The sequence below is a fragment of the Grus americana genome, chromosome 3 (assembly GCF_028858705.1).
Source record: "Grus americana isolate bGruAme1 chromosome 3, bGruAme1.mat, whole genome shotgun sequence".
NCBI lineage: Eukaryota > Metazoa > Chordata > Aves > Gruiformes > Gruidae > Grus > Grus americana.
In genome coordinates this window covers 29,356,045-29,375,562 of record NC_072854.1, presented here as the reverse complement: position 1 = coordinate 29,375,562, position 19,518 = coordinate 29,356,045, and the positions used below count along the sequence as shown (strand labels likewise).

General features: G+C 35.5%; 1 protein-coding gene across 8 annotated transcripts in view; it reads right to left on the bottom strand.

Annotated features, from left to right (window-relative positions):
* Positions 1-19,518, bottom strand: part of PHF3 (PHD finger protein 3) — a 52,723-nt gene that overhangs the window by 14,514 nt on the left and 18,691 nt on the right. For 2 of the 8 annotated variants that reach the window (XM_054819886.1, XM_054819885.1), the window contains exons 2-6: positions 16,495-16,572; positions 16,076-16,237; positions 13,464-15,267; positions 2,432-2,759; positions 1,254-1,431 (exon numbers count right to left, since the gene is read on the bottom strand). In XM_054819886.1, the coding sequence (XP_054675861.1) occupies positions 1,254-1,431; positions 2,432-2,759; positions 13,464-15,267; positions 16,076-16,217 (2,452 nt within the window). In that variant the 5' untranslated portion in view covers positions 16,218-16,237; positions 16,495-16,572. Of the gene's footprint in view, positions 1-1,253; positions 1,432-2,431; positions 2,760-2,873; positions 6,350-13,463; positions 15,268-16,075; positions 16,238-16,494; positions 16,573-16,799; positions 16,956-18,378; positions 18,514-19,518 lie in introns of those variants that run through there. The other 6 variants (XM_054819880.1, XM_054819882.1, XM_054819883.1 and 3 more) reach the window with 5 other exon arrangements.

The window sequence follows — 19,518 nt, the reverse complement described above, 5'->3', positions numbered from 1 at the left end:
TGTAGCCTGAGCAGGGGGTCATGGGGGAATGGAAAATCTCCACGTGCCAGCAACGCTTTGGCAAAGTTTCAACCATCTGAAAACACAGACCCATGACAGGGAAGTGATGGGCAAGATTAGCAGTAAACAATGCCACTATAAGCATAATTCAAAGCAGTTAAGAGATTAAGACAAATGTGCTCCTTAATAATTTTATGCTAATTGTCCTAAATGAGACTGCCAAGCCTCTTCTCTGTTAAAAATAATTTTGAAGATTAACTTCTATTCTGAAATTGTCACTGTAAAAATCTTTTTGTCATCTCCTACTTCAAATAAAATATTTTAGAACAATTCAATTATTTCATGGAAGCCAAAGACTCATTTCACTCCACATAATTTGCAGTTAAAAAGGATGTAAATTATTTTGTGACTCAGAATTTCAAAATTGAACAACAAGTTACTTGAAGTCTAAAAGATACCATTCGGTATAAAATACTTACATTTAGATTTATGTTTAACCTTGACATTTTCAACTGTTTTCTTCCACCAAAAAGAGTTTCTAGAATGCATCAGCATTGGCAAAAGACGAGATTTTTTTTTTTTTTTCAGACAAGAATTCAAAGCTCGAGTTTACTACTTAAAGACACAGGTCTCACAGAAAAATCTCATTACCTTTGCTGCTGAGATTTTAGTCCCTAATGACATGATCTTAAAAGACTAATGCTTCCTGGAAAGGAGGTGGGGAGGGGATGGAGGTTGCTGGGAGGGGAAATATGTCCCTTCAATCCTTCAAATAAAATTCAAATGAAAATCAGATGGCTCAGCATGCAATATGTTTCCCTTTGAAATGAGTTGATCTGATTATTTGTCAGTTTGTGCAAAAGACATCAGTTAAGTCAAAGTGTAATTTATATGGCAATTAAAACACTTCTGTGTACATTAATTATGTCATAGTATTTTATGGACGAATATTTCAACATTTTCTGCAACGTGAAAAAGTTTAATACAGAGATGTCTTTGTGTACTTTTTCTCCCATTCTTGATTATGTGAGCACCCTCTACTATTCAAACAGGAAACACTTACCTGCTAAATAAAACTTTAAAATAAATGAGAAACAAAGATCATAAACATCACAGGAACAAACAGCTCTTCAGATCACCATCACCTGCACTACAAAATGTGGTTTGAAAAACTGATACTATAAAGAAGCCATCAACCTTCACTGTATGTATGTGTGAATTACAGCGTAGAGTACTTCGCCAAACCTCACTACCTGATTTCGTGGACCTTTCAACCACATTAAGGGATTCTTTACTTATTTTTTCATTTTTATCTTCAGGGGACCGCCGAGGAGTTACAGCAGTTTGTGATCCTTTTCGAGCAGGAACATGTTGCCCTTTTTTATTATCTGAGTCTCTGGACTCAGACAAGTTCTTCCCATCACCAGATTCCTGAAATAAACGTTTACGCATTAGCACACTACTGAATGCTACAATGAACCACTGTGTAACTACCACACATTCTTCCCATTTTTAAGTGTACTGCATAATGAATTCCCTGGAAGTATGCACCATCATATAATACTTTCTAAAAAGTTACTGAACAATATTCCAAATCACTGTCAAGTATTGCTTAACAATCTCTTTGAAATATTGGCTGAAGACATATCATGGGCAGTTTGCAGTTAAGCTCTATGCTGAAAACTACTGTTTGCAGCTATTTTAAAAGGTCAGGGATACCAATGAACATCCCTTAACCAGTTTTAGCCATATATCCACAGGAAGTCACTCAGAAAACACATGTAAACCAAAATTAAACAGAATAGCTTACGTGACAGAATTACAATACTGCTATTCAGAAATAAGACAAAAAGGATTACTCATGATATGACAAATATGACACTATAAACTAAAAGACTCCAAAGAATTGTAGCAAAAACATCTCACTGCTCTTGCCAATTATCCTTTGGTGAGTAAAATAAGACACAAAGAAAGCAGAACGGCCCTAATTGAAGTGATAGGCATTTTCTCCTACATCCAATCTGAAATTAAACCAAAACTAAAATACTGTTTTCATGTTGTTTTACAGCTATTTAAAAGTTCTGCAGTTTTTTGTCATACAACAAATTGACGGATGTCCTGTAAAAGTGTTTAGAAATCCAAAAGAAAAATGCACAAAGTTCTTCACCATCTCTATATATACCATATGTATAGGTGTATAAAAAGACACGCATGTGACATGCACATAACCCTGCTCAATATATGAGGAGTTTAGCAATATCATCTCACGAGTCAAGCAAGCTAGAAAATGAAGTAACTCAAAATAAAAATGGAAAAGTTTTAAATGAGATTCTCAAAAATGTTTGAAACCTGGTATTTTAAATGGCTGGGGGTTAGGAGGAAACTCCTTCTGCCCCCAGTAATTAACAGCATTTTAAACACGAAGACTCACCCGTCTGAAGATTTTGACTTTGTGCTTTCCAGTGTCCTCTGTTTGCTTGTTTTTTTCAGCTGTTACATTTAGGTTACAAGTAGGTGTTTGCTTCGACATCCCCGGTTTCTCACACTCAAGTGCTTTTTCTTCTCTATGAGTTTCCAGTTTCACTTGAGAATCTGGCACACTTTGATCAAAACACTCCATTTTTTTGTCTTCTTCAGCACAGCATTTCACACACACATATTCTTTATCTTCTTCACCCATCTGCTGCGCTTGATAAAGACTCAGTCCAACACAATCACCATGAAACCAATCATCACATCTACCACAGCCTACCATAAATCTGAAAACAAAAGAAGACATAAGTCAGTGCATAGACTACGACAGAATATACAGCAACATAATCACAATGTACCATACTTGTTTTGATTTGTGTGTCTCAACGATTCCTTCTTACCTGGTAAGTGATTTTCTTGGTAGCTTTACATCCATCTCCAGCCTTACGACATGGTACGATCTTCCCGAGAAACAGGTTTTTTGCCTTTTTGCCTTTTGCAATAGTCCAAGAGAATATCATAACCTCATTATGTTTTTTGTAATCTGCCCCCAAATCCTACCAATAGGATTTTTTCAGATTGTTAAAATTAAATTGATGGGGGGTGCAGAAATCCATAACTCTCAAATCCAGTAAATGTTTGTTTGAAAAGACCTGAAAGACTTGAAAAGAAAGTTTTCTTGCAAGTCTGTATTATCCTTGCTTTCCTTCAAATATGATCATCATCCTTACAGAAGGAATGTATCAACTGCAATCTTCCATAGCAGTAAGAGATATCTGAGTTTTGACAAATATGATCAGCACAGAAACATCAAGATATTCCAAAGAAGCTGGTATTTTAGATCACATTCCTTAGACCATTATTACTGACTTATCTGGGGACAGGAGTTTGGCTTCCAACTACACCTGGCCAGCTCACATTGACTGACTGGCTAGTTTTAAATAAGGTACATGCCACTTTTGTGTTCCTCAGCTATTTTATTCAGAGCTACTAGTTATTTAAAGACTGTTTCAAACACTAAATTTGTATCATTTAAAGGACACTTTTCATCTGTGTCACTTAAACTGTTTCATTATTTGAAAGTAACTTTAGGTACAGATAGTATTTTAAGTGTTGCAAGGATCACTTGGTCTAAAATAAAACCGTAATTTCTGACTACTTTGCAGAAACATTTTGAAAACTTCATTAGGCATCACTAGTACCTAACTGCACTGAAAGGTACAATTTCCAGTGGAACTATTTTGGAAGGATGGGGAATTTCTAAGTTAAGTTAAACGCCTCCATAAATCTATTTCAGGAGACTTAACTGGTAGTAATTTTTTTTTTTTACAATCTTTTAATAATGAATCTAGCATCATTACTAAAGATCTGCTTTTGAATGATGTAGGAAGATCTCTTGCATTATCCATTCACATTCTTTCTCCTTTTGTATCTTTTTTGTTTCATACATAAAATACATTAAATATATTTACTATGATATAAATTGGCTAAAGAAGATCTAGAAAGACTGCAAGTGTATTATGAGAAGTGAGAGTGCTTTTTTTAATACTGAAAAATTTACTGAATTATTAGGGTTTAAATTCCACAGCAGACCGACCCAATTTAAAAAGTAATTCAATGAAATGCTGGTTGTTTCAGCAAAATATTCAACAAGCTAAATACACTGAGCTGCAAACCCTGTTTTTTTAATCTAATATCCTATAAATCTCTTTTGTAAGAGGACTCTAAGGAAAATGATTCCTAACGTGTGTACGTTCCTATTAAGGCTAGGATCTGCTATCTGCTGACTTACCTACTTGCAAAACCACATAAATATTACAGAACATGTTTAGAGGAACTCTCATTCACCAGAACTGTAGATGAACACTCCGGATGGTTTGATGCAGGTGCTATATTCAAGAAACTACACGAATCTCAAGAGATGAAATAGCTATTTAACAGCAGATGTTTGAAATACAAGAAAAGGAAAAGAAAATATTGTGGTTTTATGTTCTGTCCTTGCTTACCCAAAATAAACCAGGATTAAATTCTGCTGAAGTAAATAGCATTTTGATGCAAATTGAGCGAGAGGCCTTAGAGCTCCGGTAGTTTGAGAAAAAGGTCATTTCCAGCTTCACTAGCCTACGATGCTGTTTGCCAGATTTGAAGAAACCAGTTTTTAATCTAGTTTGCAAAGAAAACTATTTTCTCTTTTATAATTTTCTTTTTTCTGAGCTGCAAGTACATTTTTGGTATTAGTCATGACTAGCGAACAGTATCTACCCATCTATTCAGCAGTTTCAATTAGGAAGGCAGAGGTTCCTTCACGTTTTGTCAGTACCTCAACTTTTTCAGATCCATGTTCCAGCAGAAGACAGACAGAAGAACGGAAGCATTAGGGGACAATTGCTTCTGATGGTCTTACCAGAGTAATACCACAGCATTCAAAAACACAACCGAAAAACAAGAGAGAAGCAATGCGACTTTAACGCAAAGATGATTGCTCCTTTCTGAGAGCCTAGAGCCAAACACATGATGGCAGGAAACAGCGCAGGTGCCTATTTCACAACTGCAAGGACCCACAAGAGGATGCTTTACATACATCTCACACCACAGCAAGAAAATATTAGTAAAGCTTTGGGAACACCAAAACTGGTTACAAAAATTCCAAACAAGATTTTCTACAGAGCTGAAATAATATCAAAGCATACAGTCAAGTGCTTCTTGCTTAAAGCATATTTTAGAGTACTAATGAATGAATGCCTTTTGGTTAAAAATAGAAGGAAACCAAGAATACATCGTCTTGAAGTCACAACTACTACTTGAATTTTTATTAGAAATATATGCATTTTTTTCCCCTGATTGGAAATTCAGGCATTGGAGACTAATTTGTTAAATGAGCAAGGCAGATTGCAACCTTTAGCAACCAAACCAAAATTCTGGTTATCTGGAAAACAGACAAAATTTGAGAAAAAGCAGAGATGAACTCCGGAGACTAGAATACACAAGATGCTGCACATCTTCAACTTTAACTTCACAGCATGTGGAATTTTTCATCTTGCTCACACATAGAAAGTGGGCAATAGGGATAATGTATGATGAGTGAAGCACCAGATAGGCATCCAGTCTTACATCTTTATTTTCAGGTCTATAAAAAAAAAAAATTTAAAAAAAAAAAAAACCACCCTGTAACGTATTTGGCTCAGAAACAGATCATTCTTTGCTATGAATATACACCAAGACAGACAGATGTCATTCTTATTCCAGCCATCTTAAGCAAACTACTGAAGATGGAATATCCACTTGGCTTCATTCCAGTCTTCACAATAAAGTTTCAATTACACTATATTTAAATACACATGATAAAAACTTCAGAATTCAGAAACTAAGGCTACAAAGAGAATCTGGAAATGTCCATGAAGTCTGTACTATAAAACAGAATGTAGTGTTTACAATTGTCTTGCTTAAACCTAGTTATACAAAATGGTAATAAAACCACTGGTGCTGCCTGCCTTAAAAAAAAAAAAAAAAAATCACTATTTCTGCTAGTATTTTCACACTGGTCAACTGTAAGACTGACTTCTGCAGCTGAGAGAGAATATGTTGATTTCGGTATCAGTAATGTAAATAATCCTTTTTACCATAAGCCCACTTTTACATCTGTTTCACTCATCTGAACACAAAACACAATTATGATTTGTAACAGCCATTATAATTGGGTAACGGGCAATGCTCAGAGACTAAAAAGAGGAGTCAAGGAAAACAGAAGCCTGGCTCGAAGGATCAAGGATGTCCTCTTGCACAGCTGTCAGTTGTGACTGAAGAGGTACTGATATCTTGGACTATTAAAACACCAAAGTTTCTGACTGTAGATTGCTTCACATTGGAAGTGCAGGAGTTTTACCCATGTTGTAAGGCTGGATTGGAAGATGTAAAGCTGAAAGAGAAAGAAAAATGTGTTTTAAAATATTAAATCATGTCAGAGTCAATAACAGAATTGCTTTCACTGGATTTTAATATAAAAACAAAATTTTGTTTAAGAAAAATCTAAAAAGAGCTGTCAGGTGACAGCCAACAGTAGTATAGTTCATTGGGACCTTTGCATACAGTATGTTATTGTTTCACTCCTTTTAAAGAATCCTCTTGGTAGTCCGCACATCAGCATGAAAAGGTGCACCTTAAAATCAGAAAGTAATAGATGGTACATAAAAAGAGACAATAATTAATGCAAACCTTCCACAATGTCTCTTCAGACTGGGAGACTTTCTTTGGTGGGCTGTTTGTAGTAAATTAAATTCATCTGTTAGATGAAAAACTCAGGCTAGGATGATTTATTTTCAAAATATACAGGCCATGTTTTAAAATTAATTTACATACATTCAATTTACATAACAAAGGCAAGTTTCCAGAGAACTCCATTACTGTGAAATAAGATTTTACAAGTAAAATGGGCAGAAAACATCTTATTCATAAAACAATTGCTTGATGTAAAGCTATACTTATGAGTAAAATAAAAGACAAAAATTGGGAACTGTCAGAATAGTTCAGCGTGGGCCAGTAATCAGTATTTTAAGATTAATGTGAGGTGCATTGCCACAGAAAATAATTTACTTCAGAAATAATTGCCTCTCTTTAGTCCTCTGCATTTGTGGTATATAACATAGGGAAAACACTGCAAAAAGACTGAAATCTTAACCGGAAAAAAGGAAAACAAACTATTCAAAACACCACCTCAACACCGAACTCAAGAGGAGTAAAACCACTGCTCATGCACTTTTTAAGGACGTAATTAAAGCATGTCCCACATCTGTATTCCCGCCCCCGCTTAATAGCGCTATTCACCAATCTTCTATAAAATCTGTTGTAAATTCGTATTAACATTACAACCATGTCTCAGCTGCACTGATGTTACAGTCCAATCAACATTAGAGCAGAGATGCTGCATGGAGGCAACTGTTTTTCCTTCAGCTAATAAAGATGTTACTAGTAGAGAAGATATTCACAGCAGCTTTACCAGAGCCCATGCTCCATACGAATGAAGTAGTACGGGCTCAATTCAAAGCTCAAGTGACACACGTTTGTTAAAAAAAAAATTAAAAAAAATGCACTACCGTGTCAGAGCAGATACACATGAGCCATTTCCCATTTGCTCTTTGTACAAGTCTAACACAGGTGACATGGTTTTTCAAGTTTTGATCTTCTAGAAACATGAACAACCTACCTTCAAAGAAAACACTATCAGTAGATGTCTTTGCATGGAATTTGCAGCATAGGAAAAAGACACTGCAAACTTATTTCCCAAGCATTAAATTTCAATAACCCATCTTTTATGTAAGATAACATTTTTTTTCCTTAAAGGCGTAATTTTCTTTGGTTTTCATGTTACACGAACCTCTCCAAAAAAGAAGCTAGCACAGAGACCAGCAACCCTAAGCTCTTTGAACTAAATGTGAATGCATGAAACTTGCCCAACAACAAAACAAGAAAACCAAAATCACTGAACTTCCCAAAACCCTGAAAAAATGCGTACAATACATCTCATAACATTAATCTCAAATCTGTAAAAATAAATAATTATCTAAAGGGAAGCTCCATTACCAGTGGAGCACGTTGCACCTTGCGGGAACAGGATGGTATGTTTTATAAACTGCATATATATACACATACTTTATAAAACTATGTATTTTAGACAACTCATGCTATCCATTTGCCTGATTCCCAAATGGTACCAATATTAATAATAATCCCATCAATACTGCAGCATAGTAATATAATCCATACAAAAATCTAATACAATGATACAGCTCTGAAATAAAAACACATTTGAGTCTTTCTATTCATTAATTAAATATTACAATGCTATTTTGTTTATACTGTCATTCAGTTTTTCTACAGCTGTGGGTGGACATGGATGATCGCTTTTAATGTTGCAAGGCTTTTCGTGTGGAAGCAAGCAGTAACAGGCAGAAAACTTAAATGCATCATCTGTGACTGTAAATTTATGACAACTTGCATAATCTGCAGTTTAACATATTCATACTATTCAACAAACGTACTAGAACTAAGGCATCATAATTATTCTAATTACTGTTTCTTGTGAAGAATGTTGTCACAACAATGATTCATTTGCTGTATATGCATCCACCCTTTAAAAAAAAAGGTGTAACTTAAGGATGGTTATAAGTCTGGAGACTTAATCTCCTTCCTCAATCATTCTCTTTTGTATTACCTGTGCAAATTATACGATCACCTGCTTCCAAAATAGTTTACTGAAATATTAGCGCTATTTTCAAAAAACAAGTATCCTAATAATAAACTTTACTATAGAAAAAATGTTTTCAGATATTTTTAAAATTTCATCCATCAGCCAAAGTAATTTTCTGTATTACAGTTATGCATAACTTTTTAGTGACGATATGTATGAAAGAGATCAGGAACACTATCTTTGCTAAACCAACTCCTGCACTTTCCCATTAATTGCCTTTTACAATATTATTAATTTTTCCTCTATAATAAAGCAGAGCTGAAATGTGGGGAAAAAGATGACTAAGTAAAACTCTGGTCCTGCATCACTTAATTTTTCTGTGAGCCCTGAGAAGACCAGTTTATGCCTGACCATACAAACTGCATGATCAAATCTCAACAACAAAACAAACAAAAAAATAACCACATAACAACAACAGAGAACATCTAAACTCCCGCAGCCTATTAAAAAAACCTTACTAGAATTGTAGAAATCAAAAGAAGAAGTCACCAGCAACAAATTAAAGTTACAAACTTCCTTCATGATATAATGCTTTCTAGAAAACAGAGTATCTCAAGTTATGTACTATTAATTATTAATCAGAAATTGGTGGAACTTCTTCAATTAAAGAACAGAGTGAAGACAAGTGAGACAGTTTGCAAGACACCAGTTAGGTTTTGTCTACCTGTACAAGAATAGAATGAGTTCAGCTCTCCAGCCTGCAAAGAACTTGAACATCTACAGTGAAAACTGGAGAAATTTATGATCATAGACTCATAGAATGGTTTGGGTTGGAAGGGACCTCAAAGATCATCTAGTTCCAACCCTCCTGCTATGGGCAAGGACACCCTCCACTAGACCAGGTTGCTCAAAGCCCCATCCAACCTGGCCTTGAACCAGAAGGATGCATATGATGCTTACAAGAAGAAATCTTACATCAGCAGACTTCTCAATGTCGGCAGAGCTATCATCTAGCTCTATGTCAAGAAATTATTTTTTTTTTTCTTCAACTATCTTTAAAACTCTTTGATCTGTCTTCAGGAAAAATAACTGTTGTTTGTGAAAAAGCTTAATATTTTCAACTTCACTTGAACTCATTAAGAAGTTGATGTAGTTAACTTCAGTCTGTAACATTTTTCTGTGTGATAAGCATATTCATACACATACACATTTCATCTATAGATGGATGAATGAAATTTCATGTGTATGATTTATGTAATTAGCTGATAAGAAAACATCTGACAGCAATATGGGAACACAATGGCAAAGTCAAACAAGCTCGAAGCAATAGTATGAGTAAAAACAATCATTCAAACTTTGCACTGAAAAAACCCAAACCTGTTTCAGATGTGCTGAAAATTACCAAGTACAAAAAGTTACATCATGATTATCTGTCTTGCCCAGAAACATGGTTTTGTTTTCATATGAAAGAACAATTATTTTTTAGTTATGTTGCAGAAGTAAATCTCTGAATGGGAATCAACACATCAAGCAAACCGACTGAAACAATTAGTCCTAATATCAAACACTGACCACCCACGCTCTGGGTAATGAAGATATAAGATACCAAACAGCTATGTTGGTTCCACTTTATAAGCATCAAGACAGTGGAAAATAGAGCATGAATAGTCACTGTTCAAAGCTCAGGTGCCAAAGAATGAGAATCTGTTAAGAGGAAAAAAACACGCATGCCTCTTATAAAGCAAGATACATTGTAACTTGTTAATTTTTGATCATGCAAGTCACATGTTTGTAAAAAAAGAATGCTCCTTTCCCAGCCAAATCCATTGTATTTGCAGTGCAAAGTAAGCATACTTTAACTATGGTCAGTAAATTACTGTATGTATTACTAAAGATATAAATTGACTCCATTTGTCATGTGCTGATTCTGAAATAAAACAACATTTAAGTACCATCCTCCTACTCTTCTTCTAGCAGGTACAGTTAAGATTACTCTGGGGCTGTGAAAGCTTCCCCCCTTTGGGGATTCTGTACACAAACAATGCTGATGAAACGATCTCCAGACATTATCTTCAACCTGAATAAATTTTCCAAGCTTAGTATTATATTAACAATGTTAGTGGCTTTGCATTTATTGTAGGGAATACAGAAAGTTCAAGTGATTACTATTTTGCAGCTTGAATTCTAAATGGGGTTCATTAACGTGACGTACTGCAAAGCTCTTATGCACATTATTTCCCAACTTGGGGCTGCAAATTCAGTTCAACTTCTTTTTCTACAATTTTGTAACTTGTACCATTCCAATGTTTAAATAACCGTAGAACAGGATATAAACACAAATGTTGTCTCAGATCTAAGCTCTGCCTTTGACATTTTTTGAATTTACTGTCATTTGACAATATTTGTGTATTGCACTTTCTCCTTTTTCCCTATACAATGAATAGAGGAAAGAAAGGAAACAGGCTGCCCAGCCTATTACAAAAGGGAAACAAAAATTCCTTGAAAAGCAATCCACAAAGTAAATGAAAAAACCTTATCACTATAGTCAGTTTTGACAGTTTTGATGTTTTTTCCAAGTGATAAAAGTGAAATTTATCATGTTAAGCTTTTTTTTTTGCACTATACTGAAAATATTTCCTTGTTCTTGAACCAATAATTAAACAAGTACAAAAATGCCAAGCCACTTGAGATAGGAGTTTTGCTTCCTCTTGTATCTGAGTGACATCAAGTGAATCTGAAATGTTTAAGAGTTCTTATTTGCAGCATACAACTACAAAATAAAAGTAATTTGGACAAATTAAAGCTTCATTTTTTAGAATAGTGATGATAAAGTGCTGGACTGACAGTCTTAGGTATTCTATTATTAAGCACAAGGCTCAATACTGGAAGCTTCCTCACTCCACTACTATGTCTCAGTCACATTTTATATACAAAAATTTTGTGTTTATGTACTAAATACCTTTCTATATTTAGTGCCTCTGATCTTTTCCCACTGAAACTGCTGGTTTTGTCAACAGTTTAATGACACAGACATATCCAAAAAACCCACCAAAAAAACTAAAACCAAAAAACATCACAAGACTGACATTACAAAGTCGAGGATACCCGTAATCACCATCTGTGGCAACTCATGGACTCTTTCAATCCGACCTCAGCTGGTGATCCAAAATTGGTTTGCTCCATTTAATCCTATATCAATGCATAGTATGTCTACTAGTATGTCTACTATGGTATGTCTATAGTATTAAAAATCAAGACTTTCTGAACTTTAACAAGACATTCAGAACAAGAAAATCTACAGAATGTTTAAAATGTTAGCAAAAATACAAAGAAAACAAGAAGAGTTCAACTCAAATCTGAATTTTTAACAGATAAAGCGGTTTAAACCCCCAATATGCATGTTTTGCTGTAAAAATATCCACAGAAGCATTTTCATATCGTGAAGGAGCCTTTCTGAATTTAAACAATTCATTGAAATACACGCTACCAATGTATTTCTACCATGAATGTATATGAGATGATAAAAATGTATATATACCATGTATATGAGATGATAAAAACTAAGGAAATGCAAACTCTATAAAATTAAACACTATTATAGAGGCACAAATGGTAAAGAGACATTTCTAAGAAAAAAAGGATTAAAAAAACCCACCACAAGGAACTAAGTTGGAATGCCCCTTCAATCAGGTAATTCTCATCAAGCAGGCAGAGCAAACCTAGCATTACTTCTTTTAATAGGCCACATTGATGCAGTTACTATAGCTGCTCAGTAAAGGAATTTTATCTATTTGTTTTTCAAATATGATACAATAAATCAATAAAACTCATAAGGGCTCTTCTTAGATACAAATGAATACTAACTATAAAAACTTCAGGCAACAAAGGTAATTGTTCCTGTTTCACTCAGATATATGGAGTTCTTAAAGCACATTCACTGAAAATTACTACTAATCAGAAACATATTCAATTTGAAATTAATTAAAAAAAAAAAAAAAAGGCTGGCCGGTCAAACTGCAACTATGAAAAAAACCTTCAATATTAAATCCAGAAAGTAAGAATAAGTAATAAAGGAATTCTTATTCCTGGATTAATAGTTCATTAGTGGAACCCAACGGCCTTTTTCAGTTCACTGACAGTATAGAAGAATAACTTTTGTCACAGAAGGACATTATCAACTTCAGATGCAACCTCATTATTAGGTTTAGTTAAAGACAATTTTGGATATGCCCACATGGAAGTTTTATAAGGATTTTTTGAGACGGGTGCTCTCCCCTCTCCCCCAACTAGTCCATCACTCCTGTTACATGAAAGCCTCACAGCAATGATTATACAAATTGAAAAAAGCCTCTGAACCTCTAGGTATTAGAATCACGCTTCTACCAGATGAAAGCCACATGCAAACAAGTATTTGATTTTTTGTTGATGGTGATCTTTCAGCTTAAGAGGTCTCTGGAAAGAGGGAAATAATCTGGAACACAGACATCTTAGTCTTAATTCTTTTCTAGGAAAAAGTTTAAAGTACATATTTTAACAGCATAGGAGAATTACATATACCTCAAAAATTTATTCATTTAATAAAACATTTATAGTAAAAATGTTGGACCAAACTAGTTTCTAATGATCTAAAAGACAAAAAAAAAGTGTATGAGTGCAAAGGAAACTAATTGACAGTGTAACAGACAGGCTTCCATTATAAGGCTATGTCTTTTTGGTTTGGCACCACCAGTAAAACTTTTTGTAAGACAGGAAAAAAATTATCTTCTGAAACCAATAATAAATTCCTCAGACACAAAGCCACACACACCTGTTGCCATGTGGCTTTTTGCAAAAGCCACACTGCTTGTTGGGTACCCAAACATATTTGCTTTCACTAGCAGAGGTATGTTCTGAGCCTTCCCGTTTAACAGTTGAAATGTTATCTGGAATGAATAATGGTGGTTCATCAAGTGAAAGACTTTTGCTACTTCTTCTCTGGCGAGGTTGGAGATTCTTTTCAATTCTTTTTGATTTATTTTTTTCTTTATCATCCTCAGGGGGATCTTTTGTCTCTGACTCTTCCTTTGTGGAGCTATTTGGTTTTAGCACAGTTGTAAGCTGGTGTTTCTGACCCTGGGCTTGCTTCTGACCAAGATTTGAAACATGCCCTGATAATGTGTGCAAGGAGTGGTGGGTATCTTTAGAACAGCTTTGATGAGTAGGAGATTTTTCACTTGCTCTTTGAATTGCTGACTTCTGTACTTGCCCAGAAGCCTGGATTCGGGGTATTTTCTTCAGCATTGTATTGGTCTGCTTTTTTACTGTCACCCCTGAAGCACAGCTCTTTGCTTTCAAACCCACATCAGATTGTTTCTTCCTAATTTTAATTGGGTTACTTGGATGCTGATGACTCTCTTGCTCATCTGCATTCCGCTTCAGACTTGCTGAAGATGGACTGTGAAGACCTGAAACAGTAAGACCAGCTCTTGTTCTTGAACGTGTTATTTCTTGCTGCACTGTACCTGATTTCTGTCGAGTACCTGGAGTCAGATTTTGCTTATTCTGTATTACAGACTTACTGTGCCGGGGCCTAACGTTCTTTTCACATTTTGATGAAATGCTAATTTGTTTATCATCATCCTGAAATTTTGATGCCTCAAGGCCTTCTACTTTCGTACGGCTGATCTCTTGCTGTACATTTTGGCTTGTTTGGTCAAGAACAGTGCTTTCTAAAATGCTATTTCCTGGGTCAGCAGAAGCAAACTCTTCACTTTTCAAGTCTTTATTATCAAACTCTGTACCATCCAATAGTTTCTCAGATGAAGTAACAGTTTTCTCCACTCCCTTATCATCTACAGGTTCTGTAACACATTCCTTTACTGACAATGTATTTTCATCAGGAACTTCCACATTGTGGGAACCTAAACTACAATCAACTCCCTCTTCTACAGAGCTGGGCAAATTTGAAAGGGTCTCACAAATTTCACTTGGATTCACACAAACACTAGATGGATCATTAGCTTTTCCAGTTACCCCACTTTGATCATGCTCTTCTGTTTTCTCCTCTGATTCCTCTGTTTTATTTTCAGTCTTTTGTTCTGAAGAAGTTTCAGAGTCCATTGAAACAATCACATCATTTGTTTCATTTTTAACTGCAGTACTTTCAGTATCTGCAGACACCGAACAAACTGACTCAACATTCCCAGATTCAGTCTTCGTTGCAACCTGTATTATGGCCTTTGTTTCTCCATGAGAAGGAGAACAGGCTCCTGCTAAATTAGCACAACTTAACTCTTGGGATGTTTCCTCAACTTTTGCCTCTTCAAGGGTTTCAGACTTTATTTCATTCACCTCTTCGGGACCAGGAAGACATTTTGTATTACTTTGGGATGCTGTTACTGCTGCTGCTGTTCCTTCTGTCTGTCCTGATCGTCTTGCACTACGCCTAACTTCTTTAGGCTGCTCTATTTTCAAGGGTGTGGCAACATCTGCCTCTTTAGCTGGACTTCTCTCTTGTTTCTGTCCGGTTTTTGGAGCAGATCCACTTTTTACAGATGATTTCTTGGTACTAACAAGAGGTACAACATTCGAACGCTTGGCTAGCGTGCTCTGTCGCAAACTCCGTACTGGTTCTAGGAAGGGAAGAAGAAAATGTCTTAGCTATACTGCGTGCTCTTCTTTGCAAACGTAAGATTTGCCTAGAATAGAACTGATTTAGCCTGATTTAGCTTACTGGACACAAAGAGAACTTAAAACTCAGTTGTTTACTCAAAAAAACCCAAAAACCCACACATGAACAAAAAACGCTCTACTTTAAAAAGCTATCAATTACTTGCATTTCAATTTTACACTGCCACAGTTTGGATGTAAAATCTCATTCCAATAGCTATGAAAGTTTTGAATAGTTTATATAAAACAGAAGCGATGATAAAAAGACAATCAAAACCCACTCGACTTTTCTACTGCTCAAATTTTTCTACCTCAAGTAAAAAATGCACAAGTCATTGCAATTAGTATAGCTGTGAAGTTTACAAATTTTAAAGAACACAGTATATATGAATCTGAGATCCATTCACATTCTCACTTGACAGTATCTCCTACATTTTCTAAACAAGAAACCATTCTATTGCCTTTTTAGAAAGTATATTCACCAGCTTTGTACCACAGGCTCTTAATTAAAATTTTAATTGGAAATAAAGAGCCATGCTAACCCAGTATTCCAATGCTGTTTACAAATACAACGTGCTTTTGTTGGTGAAGAACCACAGTGCTAACTTGATGCAAGTTTAATGAGTTTAAGGCCAACAGGCCATAAGGAAGACATTAAATATTTACCAGAGAAGAATTCAAATTGAGTAGCACCCTATGGATGCCAACTTCATAAAAAAAGTAAGTGTCTGTACTTGAAGGCATGCAACCAAATAGTAATTCAATGATCACCTTGTGCCATTAAACGAGGCGATTTTCTTGGTGATGTGACTGATGTTTCTTCACAGCGGCTCCTCAAATTCCTGTTCGGTAAGACAAGTTCATCTTCATCAATAGTGTCGTTCCCACTCTCTTTAACTCCTTCTTCATCCATAATATCATCAAGACCAATAACTGGAAAAAATAAACAAACAAGAAAGAGCCTAAAACTTAAAATAATCAAAAATGTTGTAGCTGCATTGCTGAGCAAGACAAGGGAAGAGACAGGGGAAAATAAATAAATTGGCCATCCGAAAACAGATAAGGGGGGAAAAAAAATGAAGAAAGGCAAGACAGAAGATTCCCATGTGAAGCAGTTTCAGTGTAGAAGAAGCTATCACCCAAAGCTTAAAATTTCTGTAGACAGTCCTTACAGCTTTTGGTGGACTCACATTTTTATTGTTTTTTTTTTTGCCACAGGAAGGTCCCCAGTCTTAGAGGATCAGCTGTCCCTCACTGTCCCTTCCCACCTAAGAAAAAGTGAAGAAAGGTAAACAGCAGAAAGAGCTGATCCAGAAGTGCAAAGAGTTTAAAATCACAGTTTTTTCATAAGATACAATTTTAAAACTCTAAGTCCCACCCACATCACATATCTGCATCTGCAATCCCTTTTTTGAAGAGTATTGAGTGCAGCATGCACTAGTCTCCCAGGAGAGTCAGAGAACATCACTTTCTTGAATTCCTGTCCTCCACTAACCTGAGAAGGATCCCAGAGGTTGCTCCTGCAAATAGGATTCCTAAGTGGCAGTCAGGCCACTGTACCAGCCATTCTCCTCACTTTCTCTAAGTTTGGTTCTGCAATGGTAGCCCCTCCTATCCCAAGATCCTATGTGTGATTAATGAATCCTGGTCCCTGTGGGATGCGAAATTTGTGAGATCAATCCAAAAACCAAAGTGATTTTACAAAACACGTAGGAGGGTCTGAGAAATACAACACGGACTCCAAACAACCAAGTATGCCTATTTTTCAGTATTCAGGCACCTACCTAGAAGCGTTTTTAAGATAAACTAACTCACATGACAGAAATAAGACATCTAAAAATTTCTAAGAATTGTTTACTTAAAACTGATTTAAATTTATCAATTTATCTTAGAAATCAAAATAAGCAAGAAGTTCATAGAAATTAAAAATTGTTAGAATTTTAGACTGTCTCAGGAATTCTGTCAATTTCTGCTTCTTCTCAAGTCTGATGTTATTGCAACTTAAAAAAAATAATGTTCTTGTGAAGACACTACAATAATGAGCATACTTTTAAAACAACAAAAACTGGAAGTTGTAAAACACTGCTAAAGCCAAACAGTGACGAATAATCAAGTCTATCAAGATAGCAATTCAATCCACAATTACCTGCCATGAATCATCAAAAAAACCCCAATCAAACAACCTGTTAATATTAAAGTTCAAATATTAGAAAGATTTTAAACAGCCTCTTAAGGAAGGCTGGTCTTGATCCCAGGTAATCAGCACTCTGGACCTCCATAATTAGATGGCCATCAGGAGCTGAAAGCTAGGATTTTGAGCTGACAATTTATTCTTACTTATTTTATTTTAACCGTAATTTTTCGTTACTGCATTGTACACATCAGTTTACACAAAAAGCGTGTTTCCAGCAATTACTGGCAGCTTTTGCTTTCCAATCCACAGAGCTATCTTTACGCTTGTGCATGTGTTCAAAGATATCACACGCAAGCTGCAGAGGACCGATAATGCTGGTCTTACTCCACTCATCCAAATGTTCCTTCATCACTTATTTGCTATAAGCTGGGAAAGAGGACACACTGGCAAAAAGATGACATAGTAACTGCCCATTAGACTTTATTTTCCCCTAAATATCTACTAATGGCCATCCAAGATAGAAAACTGAACGAGAGGGAGACTCACCCTAACTCCAGCTGCCCATGCTTGTGTTCTCCCAACAGTTCTGCACTTTGGTGTTAGTGTTCTCATTAAAAACTGTTCCTACAAAATGTGGAGCTGGTATTTGGGAACAGACTGTGACAAAGGAGACCCCTTTCAGATCCTCTTCTGCTGCTTCAGTGTAGAATTAAACTACTAAGCTACTGAAGACAACATGACACGTAAAAACTACTCTGACAACTTCTGAAACAGCTCTGAAGCAGATTTCATGGCTGCTATTAGAGCCTCAGGTTTTACAATGTTCTTGCTCAAGTTATTGAATTTACACACCCTCCTTTATTAATAACAAAAGGGACACATTCAGCCTACTATTGACAGACAGTTTGAAATATTAGAATTAAAGTATTTTCATACTTACAAGACTCTGTGCTGTAGCTTTAATTTTACAGAGGAATTTGAAGCACAGAATCTTGCTAATTTCAAACCACCTGAGCTATAACTCGGCTAGTACAGCCCCATGAGGCCCCCGGATGAGGAGCATTCGACACAGACCCTGCTGGGAAGAGAAAAAGTGACAGAAAATAGTAATAGATACAGAGGAGACTAGGAAATTAAATTATGAAAGGGAAGCGGAAGTACAGAAACAGTACTGCGAAAAGTAAACCAACAAAAGCAAAAGCAGACAGAACTAAAGAGACACAGATGATCTCAGTAATAAATATCTGAAGACTATCTCAGTAATAAATATAGAAATTAAGATAGAAGAAAGGAAAAAATAAAAAACATATCTGAATAGAAAAGTTGTACACCAGTGTACAACTGAACAAGCTGCAAATAAGGAAAATATGTATCACGTTCAATATATTCATACTGGAAGAGGTACTACTGGCCTTCAATATTTTGAGTCTCTCAATTATTTGTAAAGTATTTAAATTTCCAAAGTACTGTGCTTTACTACTGACTCATTTTTATATATATTTTATACAAGAATAGAATAACATACAGTACAAATAATTTACTTGCAAATTTGAAGCAAAAATTTCCATATGTTACAACAAAAGCGTGACCATTTTTTAATTCTTCAGCAATGTAAAATTGAGGGAAAGAAGCCTTATTTGCTGGGGGGAAGAGGAGTGAAGGACAAAAAAATACACCTAAAAAGATCATCAAAATCTTTAAAATTTATAAATCTTTATTTCTATTAACGTAAGTCTTCCCTTGATTATCTTCAGCTGAAATTAGACAGAAGTATTCATGGTTTTGACACACTGGTCAAGGTAAATCTCAAGTGCAGAAGTAAGTTTATTTTCTGTACGTGTTAGCCCTGATTTGCTTAGCTAACCACACAGAACAGAACTCCACTATTGCTGCTTTGCATCGTTGTGAACACTACGTTCATCTGAATCACGCTAACAGTGGGACTGAGTAAGTCTGCGGCACATTCTGTATTGTAATTCTACAAGCATCACAAATTACATGGAAATTGTTGAACGTTTTAAAATTTCTACTATGTTATATGCGGATGATAATGTAAAAATCTAACATTACGCTTCAATGA